Source organism: Apis mellifera, linkage group LG1, assembly GCF_003254395.2.
Source record: "Apis mellifera strain DH4 linkage group LG1, Amel_HAv3.1, whole genome shotgun sequence".
NCBI classification, from domain to species: domain Eukaryota; kingdom Metazoa; phylum Arthropoda; class Insecta; order Hymenoptera; family Apidae; genus Apis; species Apis mellifera.
Genome location: NC_037638.1, coordinates 21257198 through 21270386, shown reverse-complemented (window position 1 = coordinate 21270386; position 13189 = coordinate 21257198). Strand labels below are relative to the sequence as shown.

Here is a 13189-nt window from a genome sequence, read left to right as displayed (position 1 = left end):
GAACGAGATAAAATACTTGGGATAACTCGGCAAACGAGCGGCTCGAATCAAAGTCGAAATTGTATGCATCGAAACAAGGAGGGGGGTGGTTTCGACGAATAAGTTGTAACATAGTTGTGGAATAGTTGCGCCGTTGTTCGGCGCGCTCTTCTGATACTTGGATAAGGCCAATTTAATGGAGGAACGCGTAAAAATTGGAGAATTTGCTTGGTAATAAAATAATAATGAAACTCCGGTAGATCGCCAAGTATTTTAGAAGAAAAGTTCGGGTTATTGGATAATTTTAATCTAAAAAGCAACGATCGATAATTTCTCAACGATTGAAAATGAAAAATAAATGGTAATAAGCGAGTTTATTGCTTCTCGTTTTCGAGAGAACGAGCGACGAACTTCTTTCTTTTTTTTTTTTTTTTTTTACCATTGAATGAAACGTGATTTGATATCTATCTTCGCAATGTTTGCAAAGTTTGATGAATTGTGCGCTCGATTTTCGACTAAAGCAAACACCGCGTCTTCCGAAACGCATTATCTAATTAAATTGTAGAAACGAGCGCGACTCAAATATTCCTTCCTTAACGGCCAAGTTAAATTATTCGCGAATGCAATCCTCGTGGATTCGTGTAGAGACGGGAAACCGCGACAAGTTCGCCCCCCTTGATTCGATTTCCTATCAATCTTAATGTGTGTAATAACGTCCATCCTCATTATCGAATCTAGTAAAACGAAATTATACTAAATATAAATTTTGCAATGTCGTTTAGACTTTTTATCTTCTAACGATTAAATTAAACAACTCTAGTTAAACCTTTCTTCATCTAATCTACATATAATTTTTAATTCTCGAAAAAGTATGTAAAAATAATTATTTCGACGATGGATTCAATAAAATATTGAATTGTTATTTTCTTAATCGAGCGCACGTATCGATATTTTTTTAGTTACCAAAAAAAAAAAAAAACAAATTATTCCGTATATTCATATTGCAATAAATCGCTCATTTTTTATCTGCTATATCCAACGATGCGAAATATTTTTTTATGCGTGTGTACATTAACACGATTGTTTACTTACTTTTTTACCGTTGTTGTTGCAAAGCTTTTCCAATCCTCTATCCTGTTCAACAACATAGATACCATGCAGGATACACCTCATAATACATACCATATATTATAATCCTCCCTCTAAATAAACTTCTTCTAACTACGAAAAAAAAATTATTCCGTGTCTTTCTGAAAATTCAATTTTCTCGTCTCGTTATCCATAATATATATAATTCTTACATAAGGGAAAAAAGGTATATTCCTACCCGATTAAAACGAAATCCTCTCTTCAAAAATCCAACAATTTTTCAACCCTAAGATAACACATTTTTTTAATTTTCTAACGAAACGTAATCCCACGTGTCCCAATAAGAGAAATTTCTTTTTCTACCATTCCACGTAACCCGTTGCACGGAGGATCGGCACGATACGTCTCCCTGTTAGGAAAGGGTTGGAAGAATTCGAACGAAATCGAGCGCATCTTCATTTACAAGGCGTCGTGACTGGCCTACATATCCGCCGCCCTTAATATTTTATCGACGGCATTCCGGATTCCGGAAAATAGCCGGGTGGGGTGGTGCATTGTCGTGAAGTGGGTAGCCAAGGCTGGAGAGACAACGGGGGCGGTGGGTGCGAAGGGACAGGTGGGTGCCGCGAGGCAAAAGGGATGCTGAGGAGGGGTGGGAGGGCACGTTTGAAAGGTGCGATATCTCGCCTGTCGTTCGAGCACCATCGATCCCTCGTCTTGCTAAAAGGTGATACGACACGGTGCCTCGTAGCCTGCATTTAACAATCCTCCCTCCTCCCCCGCTCTCTTAAAGCTTCCATTAATTCTGCATTAATTTCCGTAACTGTGGAAATTATGTGGAATATATTCTTTTGATTTCATTTTGAGTTTAATTCTTCTCTTTCATTCTTTCTTTATCTCTTCTTGTCTTCGAGAAGAGAATTATTACATTGTGCATTCCAAAAGAAGAGTTTGGTACAGATAGATATTTATATTTACAGATGTATTGCCCTCCATGGTTAAAATATCGAAACTTGCTTCGTCAAATAGACTCTCGATTCTCTGTTTGTTGAAGATGCGAGGAATTTTAAATATTTCGATATATTTTTAAAAAATGTTAAGTAAGAACAGTGTAAATTTTGGATCCGCCTCCGATTCAAATTTGCCAAATTTACGCGTGAAAATGAATCTTTCTCTCTTTAATTTCAAAATAAGTTGGTAAATAAAAAATGTATCTGCGTTTCTTCTTCCCCCGTAAAAATCCGTAAAATCTTATTCTTGCGAAGAAAGTACGAAGGAAATATTTTACTATTTTCTATAATTCTCAGAGGCAATTTACTGCCGGGTAAGAGTGGTATCATCATATAGCCACGAGAAAGCAGTGGAAACCTTTTTAAGATCGAGAAAGGAATGAATTGAATTTTGATTCGAACGTAATAGATGCTATATTACGTACTATTATTATTATTATTATTATTATTATTTAGCGAAAGAGGAAAGGCGGATTTCAATTTGACGAAACGGTGCAAAAAAGGGGGACGAGCGGAATCCGCGGTTGGAGAGAAACTAAAATTGTTCGAGCAACGCTCGCGATGGGAACGGTAAAGTTCCCATTCAATTTGATTCGACTTGAGTGTTTCTCACGCCTTGAGCACCTCTTTCGCTGAAAGTATCGGAACGCGCCAGGCTCGTTAGATTAACTACGCCGGCGTCATTGTAAAAATGGACTTACCGATAGACGAGATGAGTAAAAAGGGAATCGCTCCGCCTTACGTACCTGAAATGCAAAAAAAAAAGAAAAGAAAGGTCAGTTTCGTGCGGTGTAAAGATATTCTTACAAAAAAAAAATTTCTTTCGTTGTACAGATTGGAAAAATATTATCCTTCGATTATTTTTTTTAGAAAAGAAATAGTAACATATAACGTTTGAGAGAATGAAATTTTTATAAATAATCTCTAGTAAATAAAATGACAAACGAATATAAAAAAAAGATAACCGATTCAACGAACTATCCTTCATAAATATTAATAATTAAATTAAATTACAAGGATAGAGTTAAGGCATCGTAGAATTAATATTTTTCCAAAACTATGTTGCTTGGAATAGTAATAAAAAATGAAATGATGCGAAAATTTTCACATCGATCGAATTTCTTCCCTAACTTTTTGCAATACATTGCAAATAGTAATAAATAAAATTGGAGAAAATTAATAAAAAAGAGAAAAAGGAAAAGTAATAATAATTTCAATTCAATGGCGAAGATATCGCCGTGGGACGGATACTAATCGCTCCGCCTATAGAATTAATCAGAGCCCATAATCCGAACTGTAAATGAGAGATTCGTTCGATCGTTGTTTCGCTAAAGGGAACGTGATTCGAACGTTGGACAGTTCGTTGTGGAACAACACGTCGCGTCGTTGCCTCGTTGTTTAATGGAAGGTTGGATCCGGTTGCAATAATAATGCCAACGGGTTCACTAACCTAACGATTCGTCTCCTAACTCGGCCAGGTAGACGCATTAAAGGTGAGCTAGCACGGAATCGCGTCGCGACGTCCAACAGGAACTGCGTCTCGTTTCGAGAACAATAAAATCTCTATTTCGAGAACAATGAACAATAAACATATAAATTATCATGTGTTATTACCCGCTCGAAATGTATATTACTACGACCGTGGTGTGGAAATTAAAATAAAAAAAGAATTTATTTCGTGTCGAAAATATCGTTTTAACGAGCGTACACCGGACACGATTCAAAAATAAAAGAAAAAAAAACGAAATATTATCGCTCATTTGCATATTTAAATATAATCGGTACGGTATTTTTCGTTCATCAATTCTTTGAAATATTTGCGGATATTGATCACGCGTAATTTTCACGCGATTTCGAAAAAATTTTTGAATATACGTTATAGAAAATGATCTTAATTTACGTAATCTGATACATAATGAGCCATCTTGATTAACTTTCTTTTCGAACCAACACTAATAATAATGGTATCGAAGTTAAACAAAATTCCTTTTATTCCTAATATTATCCTGAAATATCCTCGAAAATCAAAATCGAAAAGAAATTACTCGAAAGCTTAAAGGGTTCAACGAGTCAATTTACATTAACTCATCTTTAAGAACGAAAGAAGAAATAACTATCGACCGCGTTCGAAACCACTATATAGGCTAATTTCGCGGAAGATGGACAAAGCAAGGGAGACAAAGAAGAAACGACGAAGAGGATTGGCTCGCGTTTATCATCCACGCCACGGTGACACTTCGCTTATGGTGGTAATGGCACCGTTTAGAGACGAGTTAAGTCACGGACAGTGGTTTCGAGAGACTCCTCCTCCTCCTCCCCTTTTCACAAAGACCGGCAGAGTAAAATCATCGCTTAGGTTGGCACAGGATCGAGAGCATAGCGAAATTGTCGTGACGCGTTCCCTCTCCCTCTCTCTCTCTCTCGCTACCAGCTTCAAGAGTGGATCCTGAAATATGCAACGGACTATCATAGTCGTATACCAGTTCCACCGAGCTCGAAAATCCCGTGACTCTCCTTCCCTCCAGCGTGTCGTCCCTTACCATGGAGAGCACAGGGGCCGGCCACCTACACGCGAACCCTCGTCGTTGCCTTTCTCTCTACATTTTCGACTATATTCCCTCCCCTCCACCTCGTTCGCCTCGTTTCATAGCTGTAGTGTAGGCAGGAGCGGGAGGGGGAGGGTTGTACAGTCAGCCCGCTCGCGGATACGAGGCGTACAATGGAAGGAGGAGTGGAGGGGGAAGGGAAAAAGTGGACCGGCGGCGGAAGATGATGTTAGGGTAAAGTGGCTGCGATACCGAATTCTGGCCGACGCAATATGCGCAATACCCAGTGTTCAACGAAACGGCGTTGAATAGTTTGATCCTGGTATTTCTGGAGATCTGTTCGAGGATCGTTCCTTCCTCTATGGATTTCGGGATTTTTCCGTGGAAAATTATTTCTCCCGAGAATATAATAAAATCGGTTCTTGAAGGATCTTTCTGATTTCTCCCTTTCCAATTTTATCCCTTTTTCCCTCCTTTTTCTTTTCTTTCCATCACAACGTGACGTTTCTCGAATTCGAAGAATCATCAGGGATATCTCGAAATGAAATTCCCGACTTATCTTCCGTGAAATCTTTAGTAGAACGGAATTCTGAGATACGTGTTACGGGGAGAAAAGGTCCAACTCGAGGAATCTGTTTTTCTTTAGCGGAGCTACGAGGACGTGGCTCGGAGAACTGCCGGGTTTATTGCATGGCCGTGGGTCCCAAGAGTGTACGATAAAGTAGACTTGTTTTCGTGCTACACTTGTGCTCGCGGTGGTGGTAGGCGGGTTTCAGATAGCTTCCCAAGATTTCGCCACGATAGGCCATTAGTTATTACGTGGATATGTTTCGTAAAAAACTACTTTTCGACTTTCGACAAAATCGATAAACTTGATCTTGATCCGAAAGATCTCTTCCCTCTCCTCCTTCAATTAATTACATTTCGTTCTTGAACTTCAATTATTGCTTCTCCTTTCGATACGTTTTAATCCGATCTCATCGCGATATTCAATATTCGAATTCAATTCCCGAAACTCCTATTTCTTCGTAAACAAATATTTTAATTCATAAAATTGTCCAAATTCCTTGATCGAAAGCGCACGGTTAACTTTGCACGAATATCACGGTAAACGGGCATCACGTGGATTAATTCGAAAACTGTATGGAAACGAGTATGGAGACGGGGCTATTGTCGACTCGTTGCACGCTTGGAACTCGTCCAACAACTCGCACGCGCGCGGGCACAGCGATATCCCCCTATCGAGGCATCCCGATGGCATTAATTTCGGCATCGATTCGAGAGCAATGTTTAGAGGGGACGGGCGGAAGTTCATCTCACGGTCATCGACGAGCCGGACCTCCGAAACGATCCCCGACGAATTTCACCGCATTGTCGACAAATTATCATTAATGATTGATAACGATCCCTCGGCGTGAATTGCGAAATCGAGGAGGAAAACGATGAGTCGATGATCGGGGATACGAAGATTCGGCTTGGAATCATCGTCGATCAACAATATTCTACGAGAATAGACAGTTTTGTAATTGTAAAACTTTCATAAACTAAAATTGTTTAGAAATCCATCCAGAGACATATCGATCATCGATCTCGAAATCTCGCTCGAATAGAAGAATCTCTCGAAGCGGATCTTAATTGCGGGATTCCGGAGAACGTGACGTGCGCGTGGTATCTTCTCGAGGAGGAGCCTCGATAGGAGAAGAAGAAGAAGAAGAAATGGAAACGGAAGCGCGGTCGAGAAACGGGAGATAAAAAGAAAAAAGAAGAAAGAGAGAGGAAGTCGTCCTCCATCTCGTTAACGGGCGGCCATTAAAATTATATCGGGGCCCTCCTTTAATTCGATTATCCGACTCGCTTTGATACGTCCTCTGCCGGCAGGCGGTAATGCGATAAAAATCCTTGCTCCGGCACTTCACCCTCGAAAGAACTATCCGGCTAATAAGATCGGGCACATTTGCAACGCTACCTCTACCTACCTCCGCCTATCTACCTTTGTCCCCCAGCCCGCAGTCACGCTTGTAACATTATTGCCAACATTCTTGCGCGAGATGGAATCGTCTAATGGCACGATGGAGCCGGGGAGACGAGACGAGACGAGACGAGACGAGACGAGATGGGAAGACGAAGCAAGCAAGCGACGAGAAGACGTCGAGGAGGATCGAGGGAGGAGGAGAGGGAAAGACGCTTTAAACGTAAGCCACCCTTTCCCCAGGCAGCAGATAGGTGCCACTTAAGATGAGAAAACCGTCATTTCAAAGGCTCACGCGAGATGCTTTCGAGATGCTAAAAATCCCGATTCCTGGGGGAGGGGAGAGTTGGGAGGGGCCCGATGATTCCCAAGGCAACCGCGTGGAAACCATAGTTAAAAGGTTTTTTTACGAATTCAATTTTAAGGTTTGGATAATTTCGGGAGGAAACGGGAGGAGGCGTGTCCGTTGATGAATTTTTCGTTTTTGGGAAAATGGGAATCCTCTGTAATAAAAGATACGAAATGTGTTAGTATCGACTTGAAAAAAACAGTAAATTTTATAGGATATTAATTGGATCGTTGCAAACGAAACGAGTGAATTCTTAAACAAATCCTTGATTCTATATTTTCCAATTTAAATTATTCGAATAATCTTTCAACGCTTCTCGAACTTCTCAAAAAGAGAATTTTTAATTTCGTCTGAGAGAAATATTCAAATTCAACGCTGGAGATCTACCTCTTTCTGTAATACACGTTTTATTCGATTAAATTCGAACATCAAATGTTGAAACGTTATTCAACACATTTAATAATTGTAAATTCTTTTTTTAAATTCCGACTCCTTTCACGCAATTTCGTGTGAAATTGGCCGTTTCGTATGCAACGAACACGTAACGTAAAAATCGTCCATCTCGAAACGTGGTGGAAAATTTAATCCAGAAAAGTGGCGAGGGATCCGAAAGCAAAGACCGACGTCCATCAGCGATCGTTGATTGCTATCCCGTTTTCTCCTTGAAAAATCGGTTCCGGATAAACATTTCTGTTCGTCGCGACCCGTTGGCTCGGAGAGGAATAAAAAAAAAAAAAAAAGAAGAAAAAAAAGAAAGAAAGAAAGAGATACGGCGAGAATCGCGCGGAAATAGAGCTCTTTGAACGCGGAGGAACGAAACAAAGCGGTCGATGCCATCCCGCCCGAGGTTTTTCCACGAAGCCGCGACGAAAATTCGAAATTCAGCGCGGTGTCGACGGCAGGGAAGCGTAATGCATCTGTTTGCGTTCTTTCGTTCCATTTTCGACGCGGCGCAAATCCATTTTCCATGCGGAATCGCCAACGTTATGTCTCCAATAAATCACGCCGGAATGAAACCCGAAATTTACGAATCGCGTATCAAAATTCCATATATATATATTCGTCGTTTCCGCGACGACACGCATCGTTGCACGCGAAAAATCCCCGCGATTTTAATTTGCAAAGTGCCCTCGCGAACCGTTTTACTTACATTGAACGATTAAAAAAAAAAAAAGAAAAAAATACCGAGTCCTTGAGCGCAGAATCTTTTAGATGCTCGCTTGCCAAGATACGTTTAAAAGTATCTTCTAAAACCTGATTCTATCTCAATATTTTTAAATTGCAACAATCAATCTGAAAAAGATTTTAAATTCCAATGTGTTCCTTCTTTCTTTCGATAGAAGAGATTAAAAAAAACATTCGCAAGGAATATTTCCGACGATATTATCCAATATTACAAAATAATTTCTTCCTTCCAAAAAAATTCATCATTCCTTCCCAAATCTTCCCTTCCTTTTAATCATCTTTCCATCCAACGAGCAAACATCAGACGCAGGGATCTCTCTCTCTTTCTCTCTCTCTCTTCCCTGTAATCAAAGAGACACCGCCTCTCCTCGCGGTTTTTTTTCACTCGCCGTCGTCTGTCGAAAGAACTGTCGCATCTCCTCCTCGCGAGCCACGCGTGAAGTCTCGAGGATTTCTTGCCCTGGCCGGCAGGGGAGGAGGAAAACGAGGGAAAGCGAGGCATAAAATTGCATTTGCCTCGCAGCTGACGGGCGTCGCGGCGTACACCACCCCTTCTTCTGTTTGCTCGTTTGAAGGGCCGGCGACCCGTGCGCCGCCGATTTAATCAAGTCCAGCCGCGGAAAAATATTATCCCGCCCGGACTCTCGATCCCCGGACGATCTCGACGACGACGTCAGCGGCGAACGTGGTGGACACGACTTGGTTTCATAGTGAATTCATCGCGCGTACGTTGCAAAAGGTGAGGGAGGAGAGGGAGAAAGACAGTAACGTAACGTGGAGCGAGGAAAGGGAGGATGGATCGACGAGAAGGGATGATACTTCCGGATTCGTTTCGAATTCACGCCGCGCGTTACTTCTCCGAGTAAATATTTACAGGTAGATCGTGTAGGCGTACGTAACGTCGTCTTACTTGTCTGCTCTAATTGAAACGGATTGGAATCGACGAAAGATTTGTTTGATTTACGGGGAGATATATTGATGATCTCTTTAAATAAACTGGCGAGATTATTGTATCACGTTGTTTCAAACTTGCAAAAATATTTATCCCTTTTTGGAATATCCATTGAACGTAACGCGACAATTTTTACGATTCGTTTAAATCGCATAAATCGTGTTGTTGCACGATACTTGAGAGATATTTTAGAGACGATTCAACCCGTCCCGCGTGGCAGCCCAGCCAGTATGTTAATGGTAGCAAGCACACCCGGATAATGGAATATAACACTCGATCGAAGAAGCCGCGAGTAGTATCGCGCGAAGGATGAAGGTTATAGGTCTAAGATGGTATTGCTTCTCTCAGGATCGAAGCACCACTCAGAGAGAGTAGGTTCGATTGTCTCATGCATTGTACAGGCGGCGAGGGATCGGAAATGCCTCGAGAAATTGATATTGGCTCCTTCGTATAACTTGCACGAGCCCGCCGAATTGGGACAATTCTATTATCCTCGAGGCCGCGATGTTTCGAGTACAGTTTCCAAGATTTAAGACGGTTTAATTCGCGAATCGACGTCGAAAACTTCTCGGATATATCCTTGCCTCCAATTCCAAATTCAATATATATATAGAGAGAGAGAGTGGATCGATCCTCGAAGAGAGAGGAAGAGGGAGGATTAAATCACCACAGAGACAGCGGCCGCTCAACGGTGTCGTCGATTTCTTCGTTTTCGAACGGGACGCTTGTCGCCTTGTTAAAATTTTCCAGGTCGAAGACACCTTTTCGGTTTGGACACCGTTTCTCTCGATGACGAAGTCACAGGGCCAAACCCCTTTTCTTCGTGGATGAACTCGTCAAGCGCGGGTTAAGCACCAACGCGGCCCCTTTCAACCAAGATTCCTTGCTTTCTACACCACTTTTCCTCGATCCTGTACGAAATGTACGTTTCCCCGTGTATATGTAATCGCGAGATTTCCCTACGTGATTCTGAATTACCTTTAATCGGTGGAACGGCTTAATTGGCTCCAGTTGTTGGATACGTCGAGCGTCTTTTTGACGAGAAATTGCTATGCAGAGAAACGAAATTGAAGGAAATCGTTTTCATTTTTGCTTTCTTGCAAAATTAATTAAAATTACTGTTTCAGTTAAGATAAATTCTTCGATTTTTTCTTTTATCAATAATATAAAACTTACTTAAAAAAGAATCCACTCGTTTCAATTTTTCCTTCCTGTATCCTCCGTTGAATTAATAAAACTTACTCAAAAGGGAAAACGCTATTTTGCATTATCCTTGCTGTATACGCAGGAAGTCAGGAAAGTCATCGAATCCACTTTCAATTTTTCCTTCCTCCGTTGAATTTCAAATCCCTCCCTCGTGTGAGTCGCACGCCTCTATAATGGGCATAATGAATCGGTGGGACGAGAGCAAAGAAACTCGAACCGGGCGGAGAGAAGAGTTCGCGACGACGAACGAAAGTAAGTCTGAAGGGTGAAAAATCGCAGTAGTGACTAATGATTTCTCGCTTGACCTGGTTCCCAGTTTCCCCGCCACTTTGAACGCGCGGGGCGCACAACACGCGCGTTTTGTGTCCGGGCGCGTATTCGTTTCTCCACGTTTTTTGAGGCTGCAAGGCCGTAGGCAGAAAAGGGATGAATGCGAGGAAAAAAGGGGGATGATTATTTTTTTTTCTTCCTTTTCTCTCGCTCTCTCTCTTTTTCGCGCTGTTTTCACGACGTCAAACACCGCGTAAATTCCACTCGTTTGTGCGGCCAACGAGTGACCGGTTAATTACAACGATGCCAAGGTCCGTCGAACAGTTGTTGGCAAATTGATAAAAGGGAAAAAGGAGAGAGAGAGAAAGAAGAATTGGAGGGGTGAAACGGAACAGAATGGAGGCGCGTGAAGCTCGACGAAATTACTTTATACGAACGGCATCGTGTGCTCTTCTCTCGCGGTGTACCGCGAGCAGTCGCCTCTCGAGAAAGAAACGCTTCAGAAAATAAAAAATAGACGCCATAGACGCCCAACAATAGCACACTCCGCTACCGCACACGAGTCTAGACTCGAAATAAAATCCCGCTGTAAAATAACAGGCAGACACGCAGCACGCGTTTCTTTCCAACCGTTCATTCGCCGCGAATCCCCTCGTTTTCGAGTCATATAACCTATGTGTACTATTGGCTTTCAGAATCGGGTAATTATCAGCCGATCGTTCTTGAAAAAACGAGAAAAGTGATCGTACCTGTTTCCAAACGTATCTTCAAGATCAACGTTCTCCGATTCTCCTTTTTTTCTTTCTAACACGATCCTTTTACACGCAGATGTGATTGATGTACAATTTTTCCTCGCAAGGACACGTATGAAAATGATATACAGGATAGGGATCCTCGTATTCGTGATGGATTGGCTCCAAGATCTCCCGGGGATACCGCAGATAGAAGCAAATCCTATTACATGTACATACTATATGTATACATATATATATATATATTAGATGCGTATACACGCTGTATACATACCTACGATAATATTTTATTTATTGCACGAGATTGCGCGTGAAGATCTAAATTAATGCGATTTGGCAATCTCCATTGCGATTAGATAACGCATCCACGAAATTTTTCCGGTGGACGAATTTCCTAAAGGAAATTCTATCGTATTAAAACGATTTTTCACGCGAGTAAAACTATTTCGCAAGATTGATAATGCAAAATTGAAAAACGTACATAACGAAAAACCGATCGATCAAACGTTAGTTGCCGCACAACTCTTTCTCGATACACGACCGCACAATCCTGATGAAGATTAAGTATCGTCGAAGGCAGAGTAAGTAGAGTCGTACACGAGGGGAGGGGGTGTAATGAACGTGTCCTGGCCGCGTCATTAATAATGTATGAGCACGTCAAGCTCACGCCAACTTCATCCAAACTTCAAGACCTCCTAAATACCACCACCCACTCCCCCAAACATTCCTCCCTTGCCACGTATCACGTTTCAAACAATTCAAATCCTAATGTAAAAATCGATACTCGGAATAAGACCTCCTCCTCCTCCTCCTCCTCCTTCTCTTGGCTTGCCGCCCCTCAACATGATTGATTAAGACAATCCCTTAAGTCTCGGCGAGTCTCGACTTTTAAAACGGGAAATCAAGCGGATTTCAAAACTTGTGGAAAGTCGTGGACGAAGCGTTCGATCCAATGGAAATCACGATACTGAATATTCTCACGGTTCTGCGACCTACAAATATAATATGTATATGCGCATTAATTCCTCCTTGTTTTCCAACGAAATCCGATACGAAATGTCGAAACGAAAACAAAGCGATGGAAACACGTTCGCGCTGTGCGAGGCTTAAAACTTATTAAGCCTTGTTTATGTACAAAGAAAGAAGGATCGCATCACCAGGTGTTCTATCAAAAACTGTAAACAAGATATAATCGTGTTAATAAGAAGAATGGGTGAATAATATTTTTCTAGGAACGAGAAAGAAATTTAAAATTCTTAAATGAGACAATTGAACGAAGAAGAGGAAGAAATAATATAAACATATAATTTCAACGAATAACTCTGTCTATATAAAATCTCAAAAATCCTTTAAAGCACGAAACGGTGACAAAAATGAGAGATTTTCGCTCGATTCCGCTCGCGTTCTCGCTAGCCATTCGTCATAGCCATTGGCTCGGACCCAAATCCAACCTATAAGAAGGCACTTAAGTGCGAACACAAGGAATCAATTTGCACGTTGCCCGCCACTGCTTTTCCTCTTCTATTTCCTCGCCGCCCTCTCCTTCCCTCGAGACGAAGAACAGAAAGAGAAGGCGGCTTCTGGAAACGATTGGAAACGCGTCCAGAAGGATCTCTGGCGAACGTCTGTCCATCGAGACGATCCGCCGGATTATCGATCGATCGGTGAAAAGAAAAAAAAAGGAGGGGAAAAGGGAGAAGAGAATCGTATGCACTCGCGCGCTACTTTCGTAGAGAGAATTCCTTTTCCGCGAGTCACTCTCGACGCGCCCTTTTCCACGAGAAATTCCTCGAGAAAGAGAGAGAAAAAGAGAGTTTCTTCCGAGGCGGGGGGAGGTGATTTATGGATGAAAATCGTGGGTGAAACAGGAGCCGAGACGAGA

The 13189-nt window shown here is 41.7% G+C and overlaps 1 protein-coding gene across 11 annotated transcripts in view; it reads right to left on the bottom strand.

Annotated features, from left to right (window-relative positions):
* Positions 1-13189, bottom strand: part of LOC413968 (dystrophin, isoforms A/C/F/G/H) — a 413776-nt gene that overhangs the window by 199519 nt on the left and 201068 nt on the right. For 10 of the 11 annotated variants that reach the window (XM_026446499.1, XM_026446488.1, XM_026446500.1 and 7 more), the window contains one exon: positions 2780-2824. The exons of the other annotated variant lie outside the window; for it this stretch is intronic. In XM_026446499.1, coding sequence (XP_026302284.1) covers positions 2780-2824 — 45 coding nt within the window. The remainder of the gene's footprint in view (positions 1-2779; positions 2825-13189) is intronic. 11 annotated transcript variants of the gene reach the window in all.